This window comes from Notolabrus celidotus, chromosome 11 (genome assembly GCF_009762535.1).
Source record: "Notolabrus celidotus isolate fNotCel1 chromosome 11, fNotCel1.pri, whole genome shotgun sequence".
NCBI classification, from domain to species: domain Eukaryota; kingdom Metazoa; phylum Chordata; class Actinopteri; order Labriformes; family Labridae; genus Notolabrus; species Notolabrus celidotus.
In genome coordinates this window covers 35,744,224-35,763,315 of record NC_048282.1, presented here as the reverse complement: position 1 = coordinate 35,763,315, position 19,092 = coordinate 35,744,224, and the positions used below count along the sequence as shown (strand labels likewise).

Sequence of the window (19,092 nt, the reverse complement as noted above, 5' to 3'; positions counted from 1 at the left end):
AAGTATTCCAGTTTTAATGTCACCTGGAGGTTGTCGTACTCCTAAATGAGATAGGGCAGCTGAGGATACAGGAAGTGTGGGGAACAGAGAGAGGGGGAGGTCATGCAGCAAATGGTCACGGCTGGGAGTCAAACCTGTATAGTCTCTGTAAAGGGGGTGCGCTTAGACCGCTAGACCAACAGTGCCCCTCCATCCTTCTTCTTTAAGATGCACTACACCTCACATTGAACCTGTGTTATAACTCATGTCCAAATAGGCCTATCAAATAACAGATGTATGTAGAACTGCTTCTTCCAAGGTTTCAGGAGGACCTGAACGCACCATTTGGAATTGAATCAAATTCTGCAAATGAAACAATCATCAAATCTGAATGTTTTTATTTCACTGAGTTACCCAACCGAGCAATTCATCAAGAGAAAAGACAGGACAGAAAAGGATGAAAACATGGATGCATTGAAGTATTGGTTTAATATCTGTATCAACCAACTACAGACTGTTTCTGATAACAACATCAGGCAGCAGACGTCACCTGTTGGAGAAACTCTGGAGTGAAATGAGAGAGCAAAGGGGGAGGTTTGTTTTCATGGTGGAACGTGAGAGAACGCCTCAGAGAGAGATCAGTGTCATGCCGTCTGCACGAAGGGTTGTGAGGCGGTCATGAAGGGAACATCGCACACATCCCAAGTTTCCCGTTTGCTCCTTCTTTGCTTCGTTTTCAGTCGATTCAGCCGGTTCCAGCTTCCTGTTGTGTTTCCACACTGATCCAAACTTATTTAACAACCAGATAATCTTTCTATCAAAATACATCTTCAGCTTTGTACAACTCCTTTCTCCAACAAGAGTAGAAAACTATTTACATTCTCAGAAGCTTTGAGTCACAGCGGAGGAAACTCACGATGACTGAAAAGTGTTGAGTAACCGTGTGTACGACTATTTCTCCATGTCGCTTAGAAAAGTTGTTTCTCTTTTAGCGCCCGGGATAATCTCTCTGGATGTTTGTGATATTTAATGATTCTCAAGACGCCTCCTGGGCTTTCTTCAGAGGTTATCAGAAGACATAATGTTTGTTTCCTCTTAATAAGAGGTTGAGTTTTAAACCATGAGATAAAAACCTTGGCTTCATGTCCATATATAAACGTTTAATCTTATGACATAAAAACAGCTGCTCTAAGCTCGTGTTGTAAAGTTTATTAGACGCATTAACCTCGCTCTGCCCAACGGCTGTAATGAGAAATATTCACAGAACTGAAAGTGTTTGTATTTACAGAGAACGTGTTCTTCAGAAAGATCCACCTTTCTGGAGTTAAAGTGGACGAAACCTTTACATAGAGTCTGCGAGAGAGAGAGCACGACACACTGAGTTATAAGCTGTTCCCAAGGGTAAAGAGCGTTAAGAGGAACGGACGTTAAAACTGTTTTTTTTTACTTTTTTCTCCTAAAGTCAGAAAATGAAAGAAGTGATATAAATCTAGAAAAGTTGAGGAAGACGTGAAAAACTATTAACACTTGTTTTTTTTAAATGAAATAAAAAGGAAAAGAATAACTGCTGAGTGACAGTACGACGTCTTAAAAGCAAACACACACGTCAGTTTCAGTCGTTTGTTTCTGTACAGCTTAATAATCCCTCCTCATGTTTCTTTCTGCCGTGTGAACATGTGAATATTAACACTTCTGTTTTAATAGCAGAACCTAAACCTGCGCCGTAACGCCTTTCAAACAAAATGTCCTGACCTTTCATTGTTAAAAAGTGGAAATAAATCTGCAAAGTTACAGGATACCGTTTTTAACTTCGTCTTTTAAACTGAATGTTTTTACACGTAAAGGAAGTTTTAACGTTCAGTCCGGTAAAGTCTCTCCTTCTGGAAACTTATAAAAGTATAAATGTGGAAACCTTTTTACTAAATCCTCACGTCTTTAAAAACCTCTGTTTCAATCATAGACTGTACATAAAGATGGATGACACAGCAGCTCCCTGAAAGTGAAACCAAAACATGTAGCGCTCCCCCTGGTGGCTGCCTGCCGCCTCCAGCTGATCTCCTCTGCAACAACTCTAACACTGAAATATGTCAGCGCCCATTACAGTATTTTGGCTTCACTTTTGTACAGAGGAACAGGGTGGAGAGGTGTCATCCATCTTTATTTACAGTTAATGTTGTGTCTGGATGAGGTCACGCAGATCTCGGGGGAACTTCAGTCTAAGCTCTGCGGTTAGCTTTGCCGAAGTCTCGACGGTGCCCCGTGTCAGTTCAGATACTAAACTTTAAAAACATCAAACAGGAAGTGATGTCATCCCGACGTCAGCTGGTTACAAACTAAAACCCGACTCCACAGGTCTGACGTTGTGTTTCTGTTTCTCTCAGTCACTTTATACAAACTGTTAAAATCAGCTCTGTGACAGTTCAGCTTTTCTCCTCCACAGGGGGGCGCTGTGCTGCGACGCTCAGGGAACACAACAGACTCAAAAGTCCAGTCCGTCAGGTCGAGAGTCCGCTCCTTTCTGTCTCCTTCTTTAGTCCACCACAGACGTGCAGGGGTCAAAGGTCAGAGGGTTCAGAGTCTGAGGAGGGAGATGTGTCAGCGCCACACCGACAGACGTCTCATGGTGCACAGGTCGCGCAGCAGCCTCCTGATTCGCTGTTTGAGCTGTGGGAGGCGGGACAAAGGGTCGGGAGGCTCGAGCTCGCCGGAGTGGTCCAACCAGGACTCCAAGACTGGAGAGAGGGGGAGAGAGAGAGAGAGAGAGAGAGAGAGAAAGAGAGAGAGAGAGAGAGAGAGAGAGAGAGAGAGAGAGAGAAAGAGAGAGAGAGAGAGAGAGAGAGAGAGAGAAAGAGAGAGAGAGAGAGAGAGAGAGAGAGAGAGAGAGAGAGAGAGAGAGAGAGAGAGAGAGAGAGAGGAGATGAGTGCGAGTAGCAAAGACGTTTCAACACGGCTTTAAAATCCTTTTGAACTCAAAAAGCCGTGGCAGAGATCGGCCGGTGTTTCAGTTTAAACAGCGACCCTGTTAACTGGAGACTCTCAGCCGGATGCATCCCTCATAAACGTCTTTAGACCATCATTAAATATCTGATGAGGATATTTTGAAATATATTCTTGTCTATGTTCTTTAGATGCAGAGTTAAACTTGTAGAGTTAAAGGAGAGTTATTTTGCTCCTCCTCTCATCACCTGAGCTTCACAAGTATTACAAATAGATATTCTGTGTCTGTTACCATCACTTCAAAACACTTCATGCACATAATTATTGCGTCACCTCACCGATAACATCGAACACCCTGATAAAATCATCACAAAATCATTCTTACTTTCACTTTCACTTGATGCTACAGACCAAATATATTCACACACCTTATTCAAATCCTAAAAACCTGACTACAAGCTATCTAACGTCTTCAACCAACACCTGAGGGTCACCTGAGTACGTCTGCATCAGGTGACTCAGAGCCCTGAAACTATTAACCTGGATCAACGGTCTCACCTGAGCGCTCCAACAATCAGGTCAGTTTGATCGATCCTGCTAAACTTCCACTGTTCTATAATGTGACAGTGTGTTTTCAGCTCCTTTTAGTGTGTGTGTGTGTGTGTGTGTGTGTGTGTGTGTGTGTGTGTGTGTATGTGTTACCATCCAGCTCTCTCTCTATCATGTCCATCCTGGCGCTGATCTGCTGGTGCAGAGACTCGACATGTTCCTGCAGGTTCAGTTGACACTCGGCCTCCGGCGCCGCCTCCACCGGGTTCGTCTGAGCGTGTGTGTGTTGGTTGCCGTCTGTGTGTGTGTGGTTCTCTCTCTTTATTCTGCTCGTGTCTATGTGTGTGACGGTGTGTGTGATGACAGCTGGTTTCTGGTCGTCCTCTTCAGTCTTGATTTCCTGCAGGGGACAGAATCGGGATTGTTATCAGGGACGTCTCTGCGAGCGTCTCCTCACACTCTCAGGAAACCAGCAGGTAAAAATAGTCCACCATTCCCCAGAATGAGCCTCTAACTGGTTTTGGTGGTCTCATAGCAACAGCAGAGAGGAGCTGCTTCTAATACCGCTCTGAATAACAGCTTTGTCTTTTTATAACCACGCCCACTGACACATCCTTTCTTCCCTTCATGTTTCTGCTGCTCTGGAGGAACCGCTCTGAGAAGAAGCATCGAAACATGACGACACTATATCTAAGAATTAAACCCTCCTCTTTAAAGTGTTCTGTGTGTTTTCATCTTAGCTTGCACTGACTGTGATTTCAGATGAAACGACCTTCAGGTTAAAGGTGAAGCTGGCGGCTTATGATGGTTTGTTTTACAGAGTTCCTCGTATCAAACTAAAGGATCGGTCTTAAACGGAGAGGATTAAGAGCACGGGGTGTCACAGTGTCATGAGACTCAAAGAACCACCAGATCTGTGTTCTCTCGTCCGTCAACACCCACGTCCGTGTTTTCAGAACGCAGCATGGAGCAGGACCTCAGGACAGCTGGAGTCATGTGACCGAGGTTTTTCCCCATGGTAATCACTGAATCAAGGATTCACCTCCTCCTCCTCTCCTCATCCATGTTGTCTTTCTGGTCCTCTGAAAACCTCTGACAAAGTAATATGCAGGTTTTTGGATTGGCCTGTTTGTTCTTGCATGTAGCTTGGAGGAACAGTCTCAGGAACTGTTATTTTGGGGGGCATGGACTTAACAGTTTCGGAACCCTTGTTCTTGAAGGAGTTCCAAGCAAGATACTTCACCCACAGGGGGCGCCAGACTCCACCTCAGAGCGACTTATTTCCATGTTGTATGAACATCCAGTTACATGTCGTTTAAAGGACTGGTCTAAAGGTAAGAAACCTACGATCCAGCTCTGTGCTCTCGCAGGACCTCCGGACAGCTGGAGTCATGTGACCGAGGTCTCCCCTTCTGTAATCCCTGAATCAAGGATTCTCCTCCTCCTCCTCTCCTCATCCATGTTGTCTTTCTGGTCCTCTGAAAACCTCTGACCTGTTGACTCCAGGCCTGGCTCCGCTCATCATGACTTTGGTTTGTTGTTGTAGTTAAGTGAAATACGATCTGGTGATAACACAGAGTCTTTTATTCTGAAAATTAACCGCCTGACTTCCTGTCCCGCTCCATCTGCTCTGTTGAGATTGATGCGTCGTGCTCCGGCATCTGGCACAAAGAGAAGTCTTGCGTATCTGATCCGGAGGGCTCAGACCTGCTGGAACGCAATGGAGCGGATCCAGTGGAAGTTAACACATTGACTAGAATAGAAACCTATCAGATCCGGTGCTGAGATGGACCGGAGACGGACCTGGTAAAATTTGGCCTTGACACAATCTTTTTAAGGGGACCCACCTCTGCTTGTTCTCTCTTCTGTGCTGTTGCTCGCAGCAGCATCAGGTTGAATATATGACTGAAGTTTTTCTCAAGCTTTGGAACTTTTTGATTCTTATGTAAAAATGATCGACTGTCTTGTTTTGTAAAGTAAAGATAGAACTCAGGACGAGGAGAACGCACTTTAACGTGACATGTTTTTGATTTTAGAGTCTGACCCATGTTCCATCTGATAACATGGAGGGGGCGGGCTTTTGACTTATACTGCAGCCAATCAGCAAGGGGAGGGCTGAATGTTTTGGCTTCTCTTTTGGGGAGCTTGGTAGTCGTTCAGTCTTTTTTAATCCAGAGGCTCAGCTTGACACTGCTAAGCTAAGCCATGAAAATAACCTTGTTGTGATGCAAGTCTTGTGTATCTGATCCGGAGGACTCCGACCTGCCGGATCAGAGACGCAGCCGGAACGCAACGGAGCGGATCCAGTGGAAGTTAACACATTGACTAGAATAGAAACCGATCAGATCTGGTGCTGTGACGGATCGGAGACGGACCGGACACAGATCTGGGGGAATTAGGCCGTCACAGCGGTTTAAAAAAAGGTAGCTGCTGATGTCATCGAGCTCACCTGGCGAGCTTTGACTTATTATGGATTCAACCAGGATGAGAGACGTGTTTCTAAGAGGGGGGTTTAGAAAAGTAAGAACAGCAAATACACATAAAACTGTGAATTACAGCCACACTCTAATATCTGTTTATTCATCTCAATATTCTTCCCCTCATAAGGATACTTTCTCACACAGGTCAGGACGATGATATATCACCGTATCGGTGTTTTGTCCCACCTCTAATATTTTTTAGATGACATATTTGTCTCATGTTTGGAGGCCGAGTTTTGGGGTTCCAGCTCAGAGGTTGATTTTTCAGAACAGGAACCTGCAGATCGTCACAATCTGACTCTGATACAGACTTGGACTCAGACGTGGAGCCGCTCTGCTCCCCCTCACTCCTTACCTTCTGCTCATAGTCCTGCTCCTGCTTCACTACGACCGTCTCCTCTGCTTTCTCCCATGATGCTCCAGGCTTCTGGTAGCAGTGCTCGCTGCTGACGTAGCAGAGGGGGGTGTCTCCTCTCGGGCTGGACGCCAGCCTCGACCCTTCCTCTCTTCTCCATGGTAACCTCCACAGCTGCAGATCGGGGTGTGACGGGGAGCTGGGAGCACAAACAGGGAGATGAAACATTCTGATGGCGTGCGTGGACTGAATCAGATGAACGGACGCTCGTCTGTCGCTGTAACTCACTGTAACAGGCTGATTTTGAGCTGCAGCCCGCTGAGGACCTGATTGAGACCGTGTGTGTGTGCCAGCAGGCGTCTGGTGTGTGAGATCTTGGAGGCGTTGATCTCTGAGTAGTTCTCCTTCACGCAGGAAAGGCCAAACATGTGACCTGATATCAGCAAATCAGGCTCTGACAGGAAGCGCTGAGCCCGCCTCCAACCTGAACGTCACAGTCAGATTCAAATATTCAGATTTACTGCACAGACAGTGACGTCCTCACACACCAACATGTCAGACGGATCAGACCGTACCTGCGGTGTGTCTGCAGTAGTAGCAGATGTAGTTGTGAGGGACGTTGTCTTCGTATAAACCCATACAGGTCCCGTGCTGCCAACACAGACACGACTCACACTGCAGAGACACACATACACACACATACACACACACACACACACACACACACACACACACACACACACACACACACACACACACACACACACAACAAAGGTTACAACAAATACAGACTTCATTCAGATCAAGAATCTGTGGGAAGGAGTCCAGAATGAGAAGGTCTCTGTCTGTAGCCTGAGTAGAATCCACCAATCAGGTGTCAGCAGTCAGTATGGAGAGCAACAGCAGGAGCGTCATGACCTCTCTACTCCCATGGTTGTTAATGTGAGGAGGACTTCTGTCTCTCTATAAACAGATATCTGCATGAAGAGCAGCTCCACCAACAAACAAACATTGTAGACGTAGTTTTCTTCTCCTCTTGAGGACAGACCTGACAAAGCTTTTTACTTTCAGCTACAACTAACCTGTAATTACAGATTCTGATTCAGAGACATGTTGGATCTGGATCTCAGGGTCTGGGTTTTAGTCTGAGAAGGGTTCTGGTCTCTATCTGTAGTCTGAGGAGTATCCACCAATCAGGCGTCAGCAGGAGAAACAGTCTGTATGGAGAGCAACAGCAGGTGTTCTAGAATTCTGACATCATCAAAGACAGAATTCCAGAATTCTGTCTTTGATGATGTCAGAATACTGTCTTTGATGATGTCACAATTCTGTCTTTGATGATGTCAGAATACTGTCTTTGATGATGTCACAATTCTGTCTTTGATGATGTCAGAATACTGTCTTTGATGATGTCACAATTCTGCCTTGATGATGTCAGAATTCTGTCTTTGATGATGTCAGAATTCTGAGAACAAATGGAACATTCCGTGAAGAAGGTCAGAGCTAAAGAAACATCAGTGTCTCTAATCCTCTTTAGTAGACCTCCATTCAACAAACAAACATTGTAGACGTAGTTTTCTTCTCCTCTTGAGGACAGACCTGACAAAGCTTGACTTTGGACTTTGGACTAATCTGCATCATGATGTTGTTATTTCAGCAAACTGAAGACCCGTTAATTACAAGAACATCACAAGAACATCAGTTTCTGTTTCAGGTTCATACCGCTGAAGGAAGCCAGAGGGAAGCCTCTGTGGACCTGTTTACAGTGAAGCTGAGACTCACTGTGTGTTCGTCTTACCTGGATCATGAAGTCGTTCTCCTCGTCCACCTCGCACACACACCTCACCACCTCACACTCCTCTGTATCCATAGACACAGGCCAAGAGGGCGTGTCCTCTCCGCTCTCTGCCGTTAGTGTCGACCAGTCGCTGCCGTCGTCGACTGAAATGTTAAAATGGAGCAGAGGTCAGAGACGAGTCATCTACACCTCTGTACAGTTTCAGTGTGTGTGTGTGTGTGTGTGTGTGTGTGTGTGTGTGTGTGAGAGAGAGTTCCCACCATGTGTGTCTACATCGTGGAGATCAGAGGACAGCTTCAGAGTGATCGGAGGTCTGTCTGAGCTCTCATCGTCACTGCTGCCGAGTCCTGACAGAAAGAGAAGAAAGAAACTTACAACTTGTGTGTGTCATTCTTCATGTGGCCACACGGGGGTGCCCTTGTGCATCTTAGCTTGTGTGCAGACATATTTCATTACCTCTACCTCGGTAATGTGACTCTGAAGGACGGTAAAAGTTCTCGTTTTTGTCCCCGACAGGCTCAGACTTATTCTAAAGCTGCTTTTTGACTGCAGGAACTTCTCCCAGGATCTAGGAACCTTCTGAGGAACTAATTTCATTTCCACAGCAGGAACCAGGGTCTAAATTTAGTTCCTAGGTAGTTCATCTCCCCCTGAAAAGTCCCTGCTTTGGGGGTAGTACTCTCCTAAGGTCCAGGAACTTTAGGGGGCGGGGCCTGCTATGCTAAACGAGTACCCTCAGTGTTTTATTCCCCCCTCAAACCACAATAACATCACACACACCTGTGATCCACTTGGTTTAATAACTCCTGAACATCGGTCTTCTCTGAGCCTGATGGTGTGAATGCGTCTCTGTCAGCTCCCGGTGTTCCAGTCTGAAGAGTGACCCTGTAAACTGGAGATCTTCAGCTGAACGTGTCAGTGTTTGTGGAGTTTACACAGCTGTTGAAACACAGAGGGTGTCCTCGGGAATGCATCCTAGTTTAGTTTTTATTCTCCAAATATCCTCATCAGATATTTAATGATCATCTAAAGACGTTTGTGAGGGATGCATCCGGCTGAGAGTCTCCAGTTAACAGGGTCGCGCTTTAAACTGGAACACCGGTCCATCTCTGACATGATTTTTGAGAGCTAGCTTGTTGAGTTGAAGCTGAGCTAAACATTTAAAATACTAAAGTCCCTCAGCAGGAGGTCCCACGTTCCGTGAGGTGACATTAGCGTCTTTGTAAATAGAGTCTACGTCGGCGTCGCTGCTGTTTCCGGGTCTCGTGTCTCTGTGAGGATCTGAAGTGTAATCATAAAACAGATGTGAAAATATCACCTTGTCTCTTTCTAAAGCTGACCTGACAGTTTTTGACTCCCACCTGAGTGGCTCCTCCTCTTCTTCTTCTTCTTTTTCTTCTTCTTAAGTTTGACTCTCAGGAAGTTCTTCCTCTCCTTTCGGTCCAGCCCTCCAGGTTTCTCCCTCTTCACCTCTGCTTACAGACGGGCAGGATTCATTTTAACCATGTTTGATCTTTGCAGGGTTACATGTATCTGCAAAGCCACCCTACCTGCTCCCATGATGCTGTGCTCTCTGTCCACATGCTCACAGGTGTCATCCTGGTCCTCACTCCTCCTCTCCGACATGAAGTCGCCCCCCTTGGACGATGTCCTCTTCCTCCTACAACAACGGGCCCCGTTAGTCCTGAACAAAACCTCCCTCCTGTCAAAGTCAGTATTCTGGGATTCGAACCGTTGATCTGACCTGGGTGGCTCCAGCTCGCCGCCTCCCTCGTCCAGCTGCTGGTCGGAGTGGTAGTATTTGATGTGGTAGTGCAGCAGGCTGGCCTTCCTGAAGGACTTGGTGCAGCCGGCAGCGGGACACTTGAAGGGGTTGTGGTCGAGCTCGATGGAGAGGATGGGAGGAGGCTGGTTCTTTATCACCCGGTACACTGAGGGGAGACGGGGAAGTACTAGTACTGTATGTGTTTCTCATAAATTAACATAAAATATTTATTTATTTATATAAACCACTATAAAATAAAGATGTGCTTTTTTTCATTAATTACTATAAAATAATATGATTTGTTAAATAAATTGCAACAAAATGAAATGTTTTTTTTCATAATTAACTTTTAAATAATATTATTTTATTTCATTAATTACTATAAAATAATATTAATAGTTTAATAAATTGCTACAATTTTTTTTCATAATCTAATTTTAAATAATATTCTGTTTTGTCCATTAACTACTTGAAATAATGTTTTTTTCATAAATTATTTAAAATAATATTTATTTAAATAAAGTACAATAAAATATTAATTTTTCACAGTTGCTTTAAAATGATATTATTTATTTAAATACATTACAATAAAATGTATATTTATATATTTTTTTACTTTAAAACAATTCGTTTTTCCATAAGTTACTTTTTAAATAACTCTGTGTACTTACATGGTTCTCTGCTGAACTTGTGTGTGGTGGGCAGGTGGGACTGACGTTCCAGCAGGACATCTGAGACACGAAACAACAGAGATGAGATATTTAGAATAGTTTAATAAAACATTAAATATAACTTCAGTTCAATTTGAAACGCTTCTTAAAGCTAAGTTATGCAACAAAGAGAGTTCAATGAAAATCAGACAGAGAAACAACATCACATCAACACAGATAATCAGATCTAAAGTAAGGGCAGTGATTTTGGAAGGACTGTAGGATAAGACACAGATTTCCTCTGGATCTCTTCCTGTCCCATTAAAGTTACTAACCATAGACCTTTCTGGAGTCCCTGAGCTCCCTTGTCTCGTAGGTTCCTCTGGATCTCTGCTGCTGTGGGCGTGTCAGAGTCCAGCTGCTACAACTACTACTATCCGTCTCCCCACTATCATCTCTCTCTCTCTTCATCTCCCTCTATCCCATCTCCCTCTTATCCTGTCTTTATAGACCAGCTTCATTTCAGCTACTGTCTCTTTAAGACCCGCCCAGCACTCTGGAAGCCTCCTCTACTCTTGCCATGCTTCAGAGTCTTCCTATCTAAAATGACAAATTATGACACATGACCATAAGGAGACTCTTTTAAGGGGACTCTTTTAAGGAGACTCTTTTAAGGAGACTCTTTTAAGGGGACTCTTTTAAGGGGACTCTTTTAAGGAGACTCTTTTTAGGGGACTCTTTTAAGGAGACTCTTTTTAGGGGACTCTTTTAAGGAGACTCTTTTAAGGGGACTCTTTTAAGGAGACTCTTTTAAGGGGACTCTTTTAAGGAGACTCTTTTAAGAGGACTCTTTTAAGGAGACTCTTTTAAGGGGACTCTTTTAAGGGGACTCTTTTAAGAGGACTCTTTTAAGGAGACTCTTATAAGGAGACTCTTTTTAGGGGACTCTTTTAAGGAGACTCTTTTAAGGGGACTCTTTTAAGAGGACTCTTTTAAGGAGACTCTTTTAAGGGGACTCTTTTAAGGGGACTCTTTTAAGGAGACTCTTTTGAGGGGACTCTTTTAAGGAGACTCTTTTTAGGGGACTCTTTTAAGGAGACTCTTTTAAGGGGACTCTTTTAAGAGGACTCTTTTAAGGTGACTCTTTTAAGGGGACTCTTTTTAGGGGACTCTTTTAAGGAGACTCTTTTAAGGGGACTCTTTTAAGAGGACTCTTTTAAGGAGACTCTTTTAAGGAGACTCTTTTTAGGGGACTCTTTTAAGGGGACTCTTTTAAGAGGACTCTTTTAAGGAGACTCTTTTAAGGGGACTCTTTTAAGAGGACTCTTTTAAGGGGACTCTTTTAAGGAGACTCTTTTAAGGAGACTCTTTTAAGGGGACTCTTTTAAGGAGACTCTTCTAAGGAGACTCTTTTAAGGAGACTCTTTTTAGGGGACTCTTTTAAGGAGACTCTTTTGAGGGGACTCTTTTAAGGAGACTCTTTTAAGAGGACTCTTTTAAGAGGACTCTTTTAAGAGGACTCTTTTAAGGGGACTCTTTTAAGAGGACTCTTTTAAGGAGACTCTTTTAAGGAGACTCTTTTTAGGGGACTCTTTTAAGGAGACTCTTTTAAGAGGACTCTTTTAAGGAGACTCTTTTAAGGGGACTCTTTAAGAGGACTCTTTTAAGGGGACTCTTTTAAGGAGACTCTTTTAAGGAGACTCTTTTAAGGGGACTCTTTTAAGGAGACTCTTCTAAGGAGACTCTTTTAAGGAGACTCTTTTTAGGGGACTCTTTTAAGGAGACTCTTTTGAGGGGACTCTTTTAAGGAGACTCTTTTAAGAGGACTCTTTTAAGGGGACTCTTTTAAGAGGACTCTTTTAAGGAGACTCTTTTAAGGAGACTCTTTTTAGGGGGACTCTTTTAAGGAGACTCTTTTAAGGGGACTCTTTTAAGGAGACTCTTTTTAGGAGACTCTTTTAAGGGGACTCTTTTAAGGAGACTCTTTTAAGAGGACTCTTTTAAGGAGACTCTTCTAAGGAGACTCTTTTAAGGAGACTCTTTTTAGGGGACTCTTTTAAGGGGACTCTTTTAAAGTTACCTTTGTTGATGTTGGCGGGGTTTGTAGGGGCCGGCTGGGCGGGGTCAGCTGTGATTGGCTCATCGTGAGCCGCACCGCTGCCACCTGAGAGAGGACAGACTCATCAGCGATTGCAGCAAGATTGTAAACAAACAAACAAACAAACAAACAAACAAACAAACATCTTATCATTCAGCCTTTACATCAACAGAGAGAGGTCAGAGGTCGCCGCGTCACTCACCGTCATCTGTTTTCCTCTTTGCTGCTGGATGTGAGGATGAAGGTTCAGCTTTCCTCTTCCTCTCCTCCTCCACGTCCTCACCTCCTTCCTTCTCCTCTGACATCACCTCCTCCTCCTCCTTCTCCTCCTCCTCCTCCCTCTCCTCTTCATCCTTCTTCTCCTCTTCCTCTTCCTCATCCCCCTCGTCCTCACTCTCTTTTCCGTCCTCACCGCTCTCCCCTTCCTCCCATCCCTCGCTTCCGACGGCATACTTCTCTGATCTGGACTTCTTCTCATGCACACAGGAAAACAGACACACACACACACACACACACACACACACACACACACACACACACACACACACACATAAACAAATGGGTGAGTTAGGATGGAGGAGGACTCGCTGATGAAGACATCCAACAGGAATCAAGCATTCCTTACTTCCTGGAAAGGTTTGACTTTGGTGGGCTTCACAGTCCGAACCACGCCGTCGTAGAAACGCACGGTGTAGGACTCTAAAACACACAGACACAAACAGCTGTTTGATCAAAACTCTGAAAACCCAGCTCACAGTGCCGGCCTCCATCTGTCAGTGGATCACCAACTTCCTGACGGACAGGAGACAGCAGGTGAGGCTGGGGAGCATCAAATCCAGCACCCGGACCATCAGCACTGGCGCCCCCCAGGGATGTGTTCTCTCCCCACTGCTCTTCTCCCTCTACACCAATGACTGCACCTCAGGAGACCCCTCGGTGAAACTCCTGAAGTTTGCAGATGACACCACCGTCATCGGTCTCATCCAGGACGGAGACGAGTCTGCTTACAGACAGGAGGTGGAACAGCTGGCTCTCTGGTGTAGTCAGAACCATCTGGAGCTGAACCCGCTCAAGACGGTAGAGATGACAGTGGACTTCAGGAGAAGCCCCCCCCCACTCCCCCCCCTCACCATCCTGAACAGCACTGTGTCTACTGTGGACTCTTTCAGGTTCCTGGGATCCACTATTTCCCGGGACCTGAGGTGGACCTCCCACATAGACACAATCAGAAAAAAGGCCCAGCAGAGGATGTACTTCCTGCGTCAGCTCAGGAAGTTCAACCTGCCCCAGGAGCTGCTGATCATGTTCTACACCTCCATCATCCAGTCTGTTCTGTGTACCTCCATCACTGTCTGGTTTGGCTCTGCAACCAAACTAGACAAACACAGACTGCAGCGGACTATAAGGACTGCAGAGAAAATCATCGGTGTCGACCTGCCCCCCATCCAGGACTTGTACCGGTCCCGGGCCAGGAAACGGGCAGGGAGCATTACCGCTGACCCCTCACACCCTGGACACAAATTCTTCAAACTCCTCCCCTCCGGCAGGCGCTACAGATCACTGTGCGCCAAAACAACCCGCCATAAGAACAGTTTCTTCCCCCAGGCTGTCACTCTGATGAACACTAAACCATAACAGTGTCATACCTGTTGGATCAATACTCTCTGTAAATATACATGTAGATATACAATGCAACAATTCTCAAGCAGAATTCCATATTTCTATTTTTGTATTATTTAACTTCTATTTTATAATGTAAAACTACCTCTGCAACTCACCACTGCACTTTATCATATTATTTTAGCCTGTACATATTAGTCAAGCTATTTGTTGTTTCTTTGTATTTATAGCTAAGGTTATTGTTATTATATTTTCATTTTATTTTTTATTGTAGTTCTTATTCTTATTCTTATTCTTATGCCTTGTACAAAGAGAGCACAGTTTACCAAAGTCAAATTCCTTGTGTGTTCAAGCATACTTGGCGAATAAAGCTGATTCTGATTCTGATTCTGATTCTGAAACATTGACTCTACACTCTGAATCAGGGTTTAACTCGACGCCTCTCTGCGTCCACGTCGAATTCATCCTCAGCGCTGCTTTTCTTTACGACAGAGGACGCTGAATTCTGCAGACAGAGCTGCAGTAACTCCTCCAAAGCCCCCTCACTGACATCTCTCCTGTATTGCATGTTAGGTGTGAGTGTGTGTGTGTGTGTGTGTGTGTGTGTGTGTGTGTGTGCAGCATATACAATAACAGAGATTGAACTGTGTGCTTTTAAAGCCTGAACTCTAATCCCTCTGATATTGCTGACCTCCTCAGCGCATACACAACCTCCAGACCCCTCAGATCTTTGGACACGAGTCGCCTTAAAATCCATCGCTCACATCTGAAACTCTGAATCTGACCCCGAACACCTACACACCTTCATTTGATGACCTTTGAACCCTAATTAAGAGGCGTATAATACATTATTACAGTATTCTAATTGTGTGTGTAAGTGTATTTCCTCATGCAATCATCATCTGATTATTCCTCCTCTAAGTACAGCATCATAAATCAGGTGTGTAACACAGACTCACCGTCCCTGTTGACTCTGAGGATTTTGGCCGGGTAGAAGCGACAGTCGGTCCAACAGGCCAGGACCTTCGTACCTGAAACAAACATCTGAGACAGCGAGGAGAGGAGACACAGATCCATCAGAGAAGAAGAGAAACAGGCTGATCCTACTACAAGTACAAATAAATGATGTTGCATTGCTGGTCTGTGAAGCATGCGCAGCCTGCGTGTCGTACCGGCTGTGAGCATGGAGGATTCAGACCCTGCCTCCTCAGGCTGACTCTCTCCAGCGGCCTCAGGAACGGCGAGGTCCAATGGAACCATTCGTTGTGTCTCCGGCTCCATTGGCGGTAGTGGATCAGGACTTTCTCCGTGTCGTAGTCGATCTTCTCGATGGTGGCGGCGTACCTGACGGGAGGAAAGTGGAACGTTTTTCAAAGCGGTGAAGTTAAAAAGAGACTGATTGAAACTAATCTCAGATTATTCCAGACTCTTTCCAAACAGAGCCGGTCTAGACCGTACTCTATGTTCTATTACTAACAAAGTCCCAACATCAAGACCGGATCAGATCCAGTCCCATCTTACAGACAGGACTCAGTCTGATCTCATCTTAATCCACCATGAGCAGAGCACTTTGCAGCATTTAGCAAGTTACAGTGGCAAGGACAAACTTCCTTTAACAGGCAGAAACCTCCAGCAGGACCAGACTCATGTTAGACACACATCTGCTGAGACCGTGTTGGAGAGAGGGATAGAGGGAGATGAAGAGAGAGAGAGATGATAGTGGGGAGACGGATAGTAGTAGTTGTAGCAGCTGGAGTCTGGACCACGTCCACAGCAGCAGGCGTGTTGTAAGCATGTGTGTGCGTGTGTGTTGGGCATACCACTTCTTGTGGCAGTCACGGGCTTCAAGCTGCGCCCCGACCTCAAAGGTGATCCCTGATCTGTCAGGAGGAGTCTTCATCTGGAGGAAAACAGAGAAAACATGACTCCTTCAAAAAAACCTTCAAGTTCAGGAGTCAGTATGGAGAGCAGAAGCAGGAGGAACACAATCCAGCATGGTTGTTAATGTGAGGAGGATTTCTTTCTCTCTATAAACAGATATCTGCATGAAGAGCAGCTAACAATCTGTTCTACATCAAACATTTACACTGAGACACTAATCTGCTTGATGCTGTGTCACTAAAGACAATCAGCGCTTAGATTTCCTGACTTCCCTGAACGCACCTCCATTCAACAAACAAACATTGTAGACGTAGTTTTCTTCTCCTCTTGAGGACAGACCTGACAAAGCTTTTTACTTTCAGCTACAACTAACCTGTAATTACAGATTCTGATTCAGAGAGATGTTGTATGGAGAGCAACAGCAGGTGTTCCAGAATTCTGAGAATATGAGTGTATCACTTCCTTATGAGTAGGCGCGCTGCAACACTATCTCACTAATGCACTCTCTAATGTCAGGAAAATACTGCATGGTTGACTAGAGACCAGGTTTTCGATGGACTAAGGTAAAGTCACCTTCTTTGTCTTCAACATAACAACATAAACTTTTTCACTTTGAAATAAAATAAATAAATAAATAAATAAATAAATCAGTAAATAAATCACTAAATAAATAAGTAAATGCATAAATAAATAAATAATTTAAAAAATAAATAAGTAAATAAATAAATCAGTAAATAAATAAGTAAACGAATAAGTAAATAAATAAATAAGTAAATAAATCAGTTAATAAATAAATAAATAAGTAAATAAATAAATCAGTAAATAAATTAAATAAATAAGTAAGTAAATAAATGAATGTATCAGTAAATAAATCAGTAAATAAATTAAATAAATAATTAAATAAATAAGTAAATAAATCAGTAAATAAATAAATAAGTAAATAAATAAATCAGTAAATAAATTAAATAAATAAGTAAGTAAATAAATGAATGTATCAGTAAATAAATCAGTAAATAAATTAAATAAATAAGTAAATAAATAAGTAAATAAATAAATAAATCAGTAAATAAATTAAATAAATAAGTAAGTAAATAAATGAATGTATCAGTAAATAAATCAGTAAATAAATTAAATAAATAAGTAAATAAATAAGTAAAAAATAAATAAATAAAATAAATACAATAAATAAATAAATCAGCTGTTTCTTTACATACAGTAGAGTTTTTATATAATCGTGAGATAAACACGTTAAGAGTTTTGTTTAGTCGGGTTATCAAAGTGATCTTCTTTACGTCACGTGACGACAGCACACATGATGACGTCGCTCGTGTTTCTGAGATAACGGTCAGTGACAAACTTTAACCTGAGCTCTGTTCTTCACGGTTTCAACATCAGACAAAAAGAAAGTTCTCCTAAATTAGAAAGATTAAACACACGCTGTCAAACGATGAAACTCCACCGCGGAGAATAAAACAAACTTTCTCTAAAATCAACTCTTTGACATATTTTTGCTCCATCTGTTAGTTTCCCCTCACAACGAAGCTGATTGGGCAACAAGCAGCTGAGAACGAAGCTGATTGGTCAACGAGAAGCCGAGAACGTCTGTTCTGAGTTTTCATTGGACGACGCAGCAGGAAGGGTCCCGCCCCCTCGCGAGCCATTTAAGATATGTGACAGGAGCTAAAGATGCTAATGCTCTCTGTGTTCCTGTTAGCTTCAAAGAGAACAACCGACTGAGAAGAGAAGGAACGCAACATGCTGACAAAGCACGCGCTCGTTTCCTGCATTTAAACCCTCAAACAGACGAGCAGCTCGCGGAGGTTTATTCATTGAGCGCGTGTTGTTAGACTGAGTTGTTTCTTCTCTCCATTGACTTTCAATACATAAGCTAACGCAGCTAACAGCTAGCTCAGGCTGAATTCTCAGTGACAGCTGCTCAAAGATCAAACTTCTGCTTCAGTAATGTCTCTGTCAGGGACGCGGAGACCTTTATAAAGACCTTAATGCAGTTTAAGTTTCACTCTGAAAGTTAAATCAGTAAATATTCATCACAAAAGCTGGATTACCTCTCGCGCTACTTGTGCACTGCACTCTTTAGTACTGGGATGATCACACAGAGCATGCGCGGGGGGATTGTTCAGCTGGTCTGTGTTTATCCGTCAGTCTATTGGAGGACTGTGTTTTGGTGTTTTTGGTTTCCTCCTCTTTGTTTGGTTAAAAGTGAAAACAGTGTGTGGGACCAATCACGTCAGGCGCTTCACGCTGAGTTTGAAACGTCATCACGTATTAATATAATGTGTTATGTACTTTTATACAGTCTATTGTTATGTATTATATTATATTTCTATTTATTTTATTATTTAACTACTATTTATTTAATGTAAAAACTACCTCTGCTAATCACCACTGCACTAATATCATATTATTTTAGTCTGTACATATTAGTCATGCCTACTTGTTCTTTTGTATTTATAGCTGATATTATTATTATATTTTTAATTTTATTTGTGTGTCTTATTCTTATACCTTGTACAAAGAGAGCACAGTTTACCAAAGTCAAATTCCTTGTGTGTTCAAGCATATAACAATCTGTTCTAGATCAAACATTTACACTGAGACACTAATCTGCTTGATGCTGTCACTAAAGACAATCAGCGCTTAGATTTCCTGACTTCCCTGAACGCAGCATCAGAAATGATGGATCCCACCTCCATTCAACAAACAAACATTGTAGACGTAGTTTTCTTCTCCTCTTGAGGACAGACCTGACAAAGCTTTTTACTTTCAGCTACAACTAACCTGTAATTACAGATTCTGATTCAGAGACATGTTGAATCTGGACCTCAGGGTCTGGGTTTTAGTCTGAGAAGGGTTCTGGTCTCTGTCTGTAGTTTGAGTAGTATCCACCAATCAGGTGTCAGCAGGAGAAACAGTCTATATGGAGAGCAACAGCAGGTGTTCTAGAATTCTGACATCATCA

At 43.4% G+C, this 19,092-nt stretch overlaps 1 protein-coding gene across 3 annotated transcripts; it reads right to left on the bottom strand.

Annotated features, from left to right (window-relative positions):
* Positions 1-360: 360 nt before the first annotated feature.
* On the bottom strand, positions 361-18,933 carry LOC117821100 (PHD finger protein 20-like). 3 transcript variants are annotated; one of them, XM_034695148.1, is made up of 18 exons: positions 18,912-18,933; positions 16,052-16,131; positions 15,404-15,575; positions 15,191-15,275; positions 13,237-13,310; positions 12,814-13,081; positions 12,594-12,677; positions 10,535-10,594; positions 9,843-10,029; positions 9,649-9,758; positions 9,439-9,570; positions 8,359-8,445; positions 8,099-8,241; positions 6,876-6,975; positions 6,589-6,784; positions 6,301-6,499; positions 3,619-3,865; positions 361-2,711 (listed from the first exon to the last, which is right to left on the bottom strand). In XM_034695148.1, exons 2-18 carry the CDS (start codon positions 16,129-16,131, stop codon positions 2,575-2,577), a joined length of 2,361 nt encoding a protein of 786 aa, XP_034551039.1. In that variant the 5' UTR covers positions 18,912-18,933; the 3' UTR covers positions 361-2,574. The 3 variants fall into 3 exon arrangements, with proteins under 3 accessions (XP_034551039.1, XP_034551038.1, XP_034551041.1); XM_034695147.1 differs by lacking the exon at positions 18,912-18,933 and adding an exon at positions 18,179-18,331; XM_034695150.1 differs by lacking the exon at positions 18,912-18,933 and adding an exon at positions 18,179-18,328 and having other exon boundaries at positions 9,460-9,570.
* Between the last annotated feature and the right edge of the window lie 159 nt (positions 18,934-19,092).

Excerpts from the sequence above, each read along its gene's own strand:
- LOC117821100 (XM_034695148.1), bottom strand. The coding sequence starts at position 16,131 with ATGAAGACTCCTCCTGACAGATCAGGGATCACCTTTGAGGTCGGGGCG. Across the intron at positions 15,276-15,403 it reads ATCCTCCATGCTCACAGCCG|ATGTTTGTTTCAGGTACGAA; the intron begins GTACGACACGCA and ends TCGCTGTCTCAG. Across the intron at positions 2,712-3,618 it reads GATAGAGAGAGAGCTGGATG|TCTTGGAGTCCTGGTTGGAC; the intron begins GTAACACATACA and ends CCCTCTCTCCAG.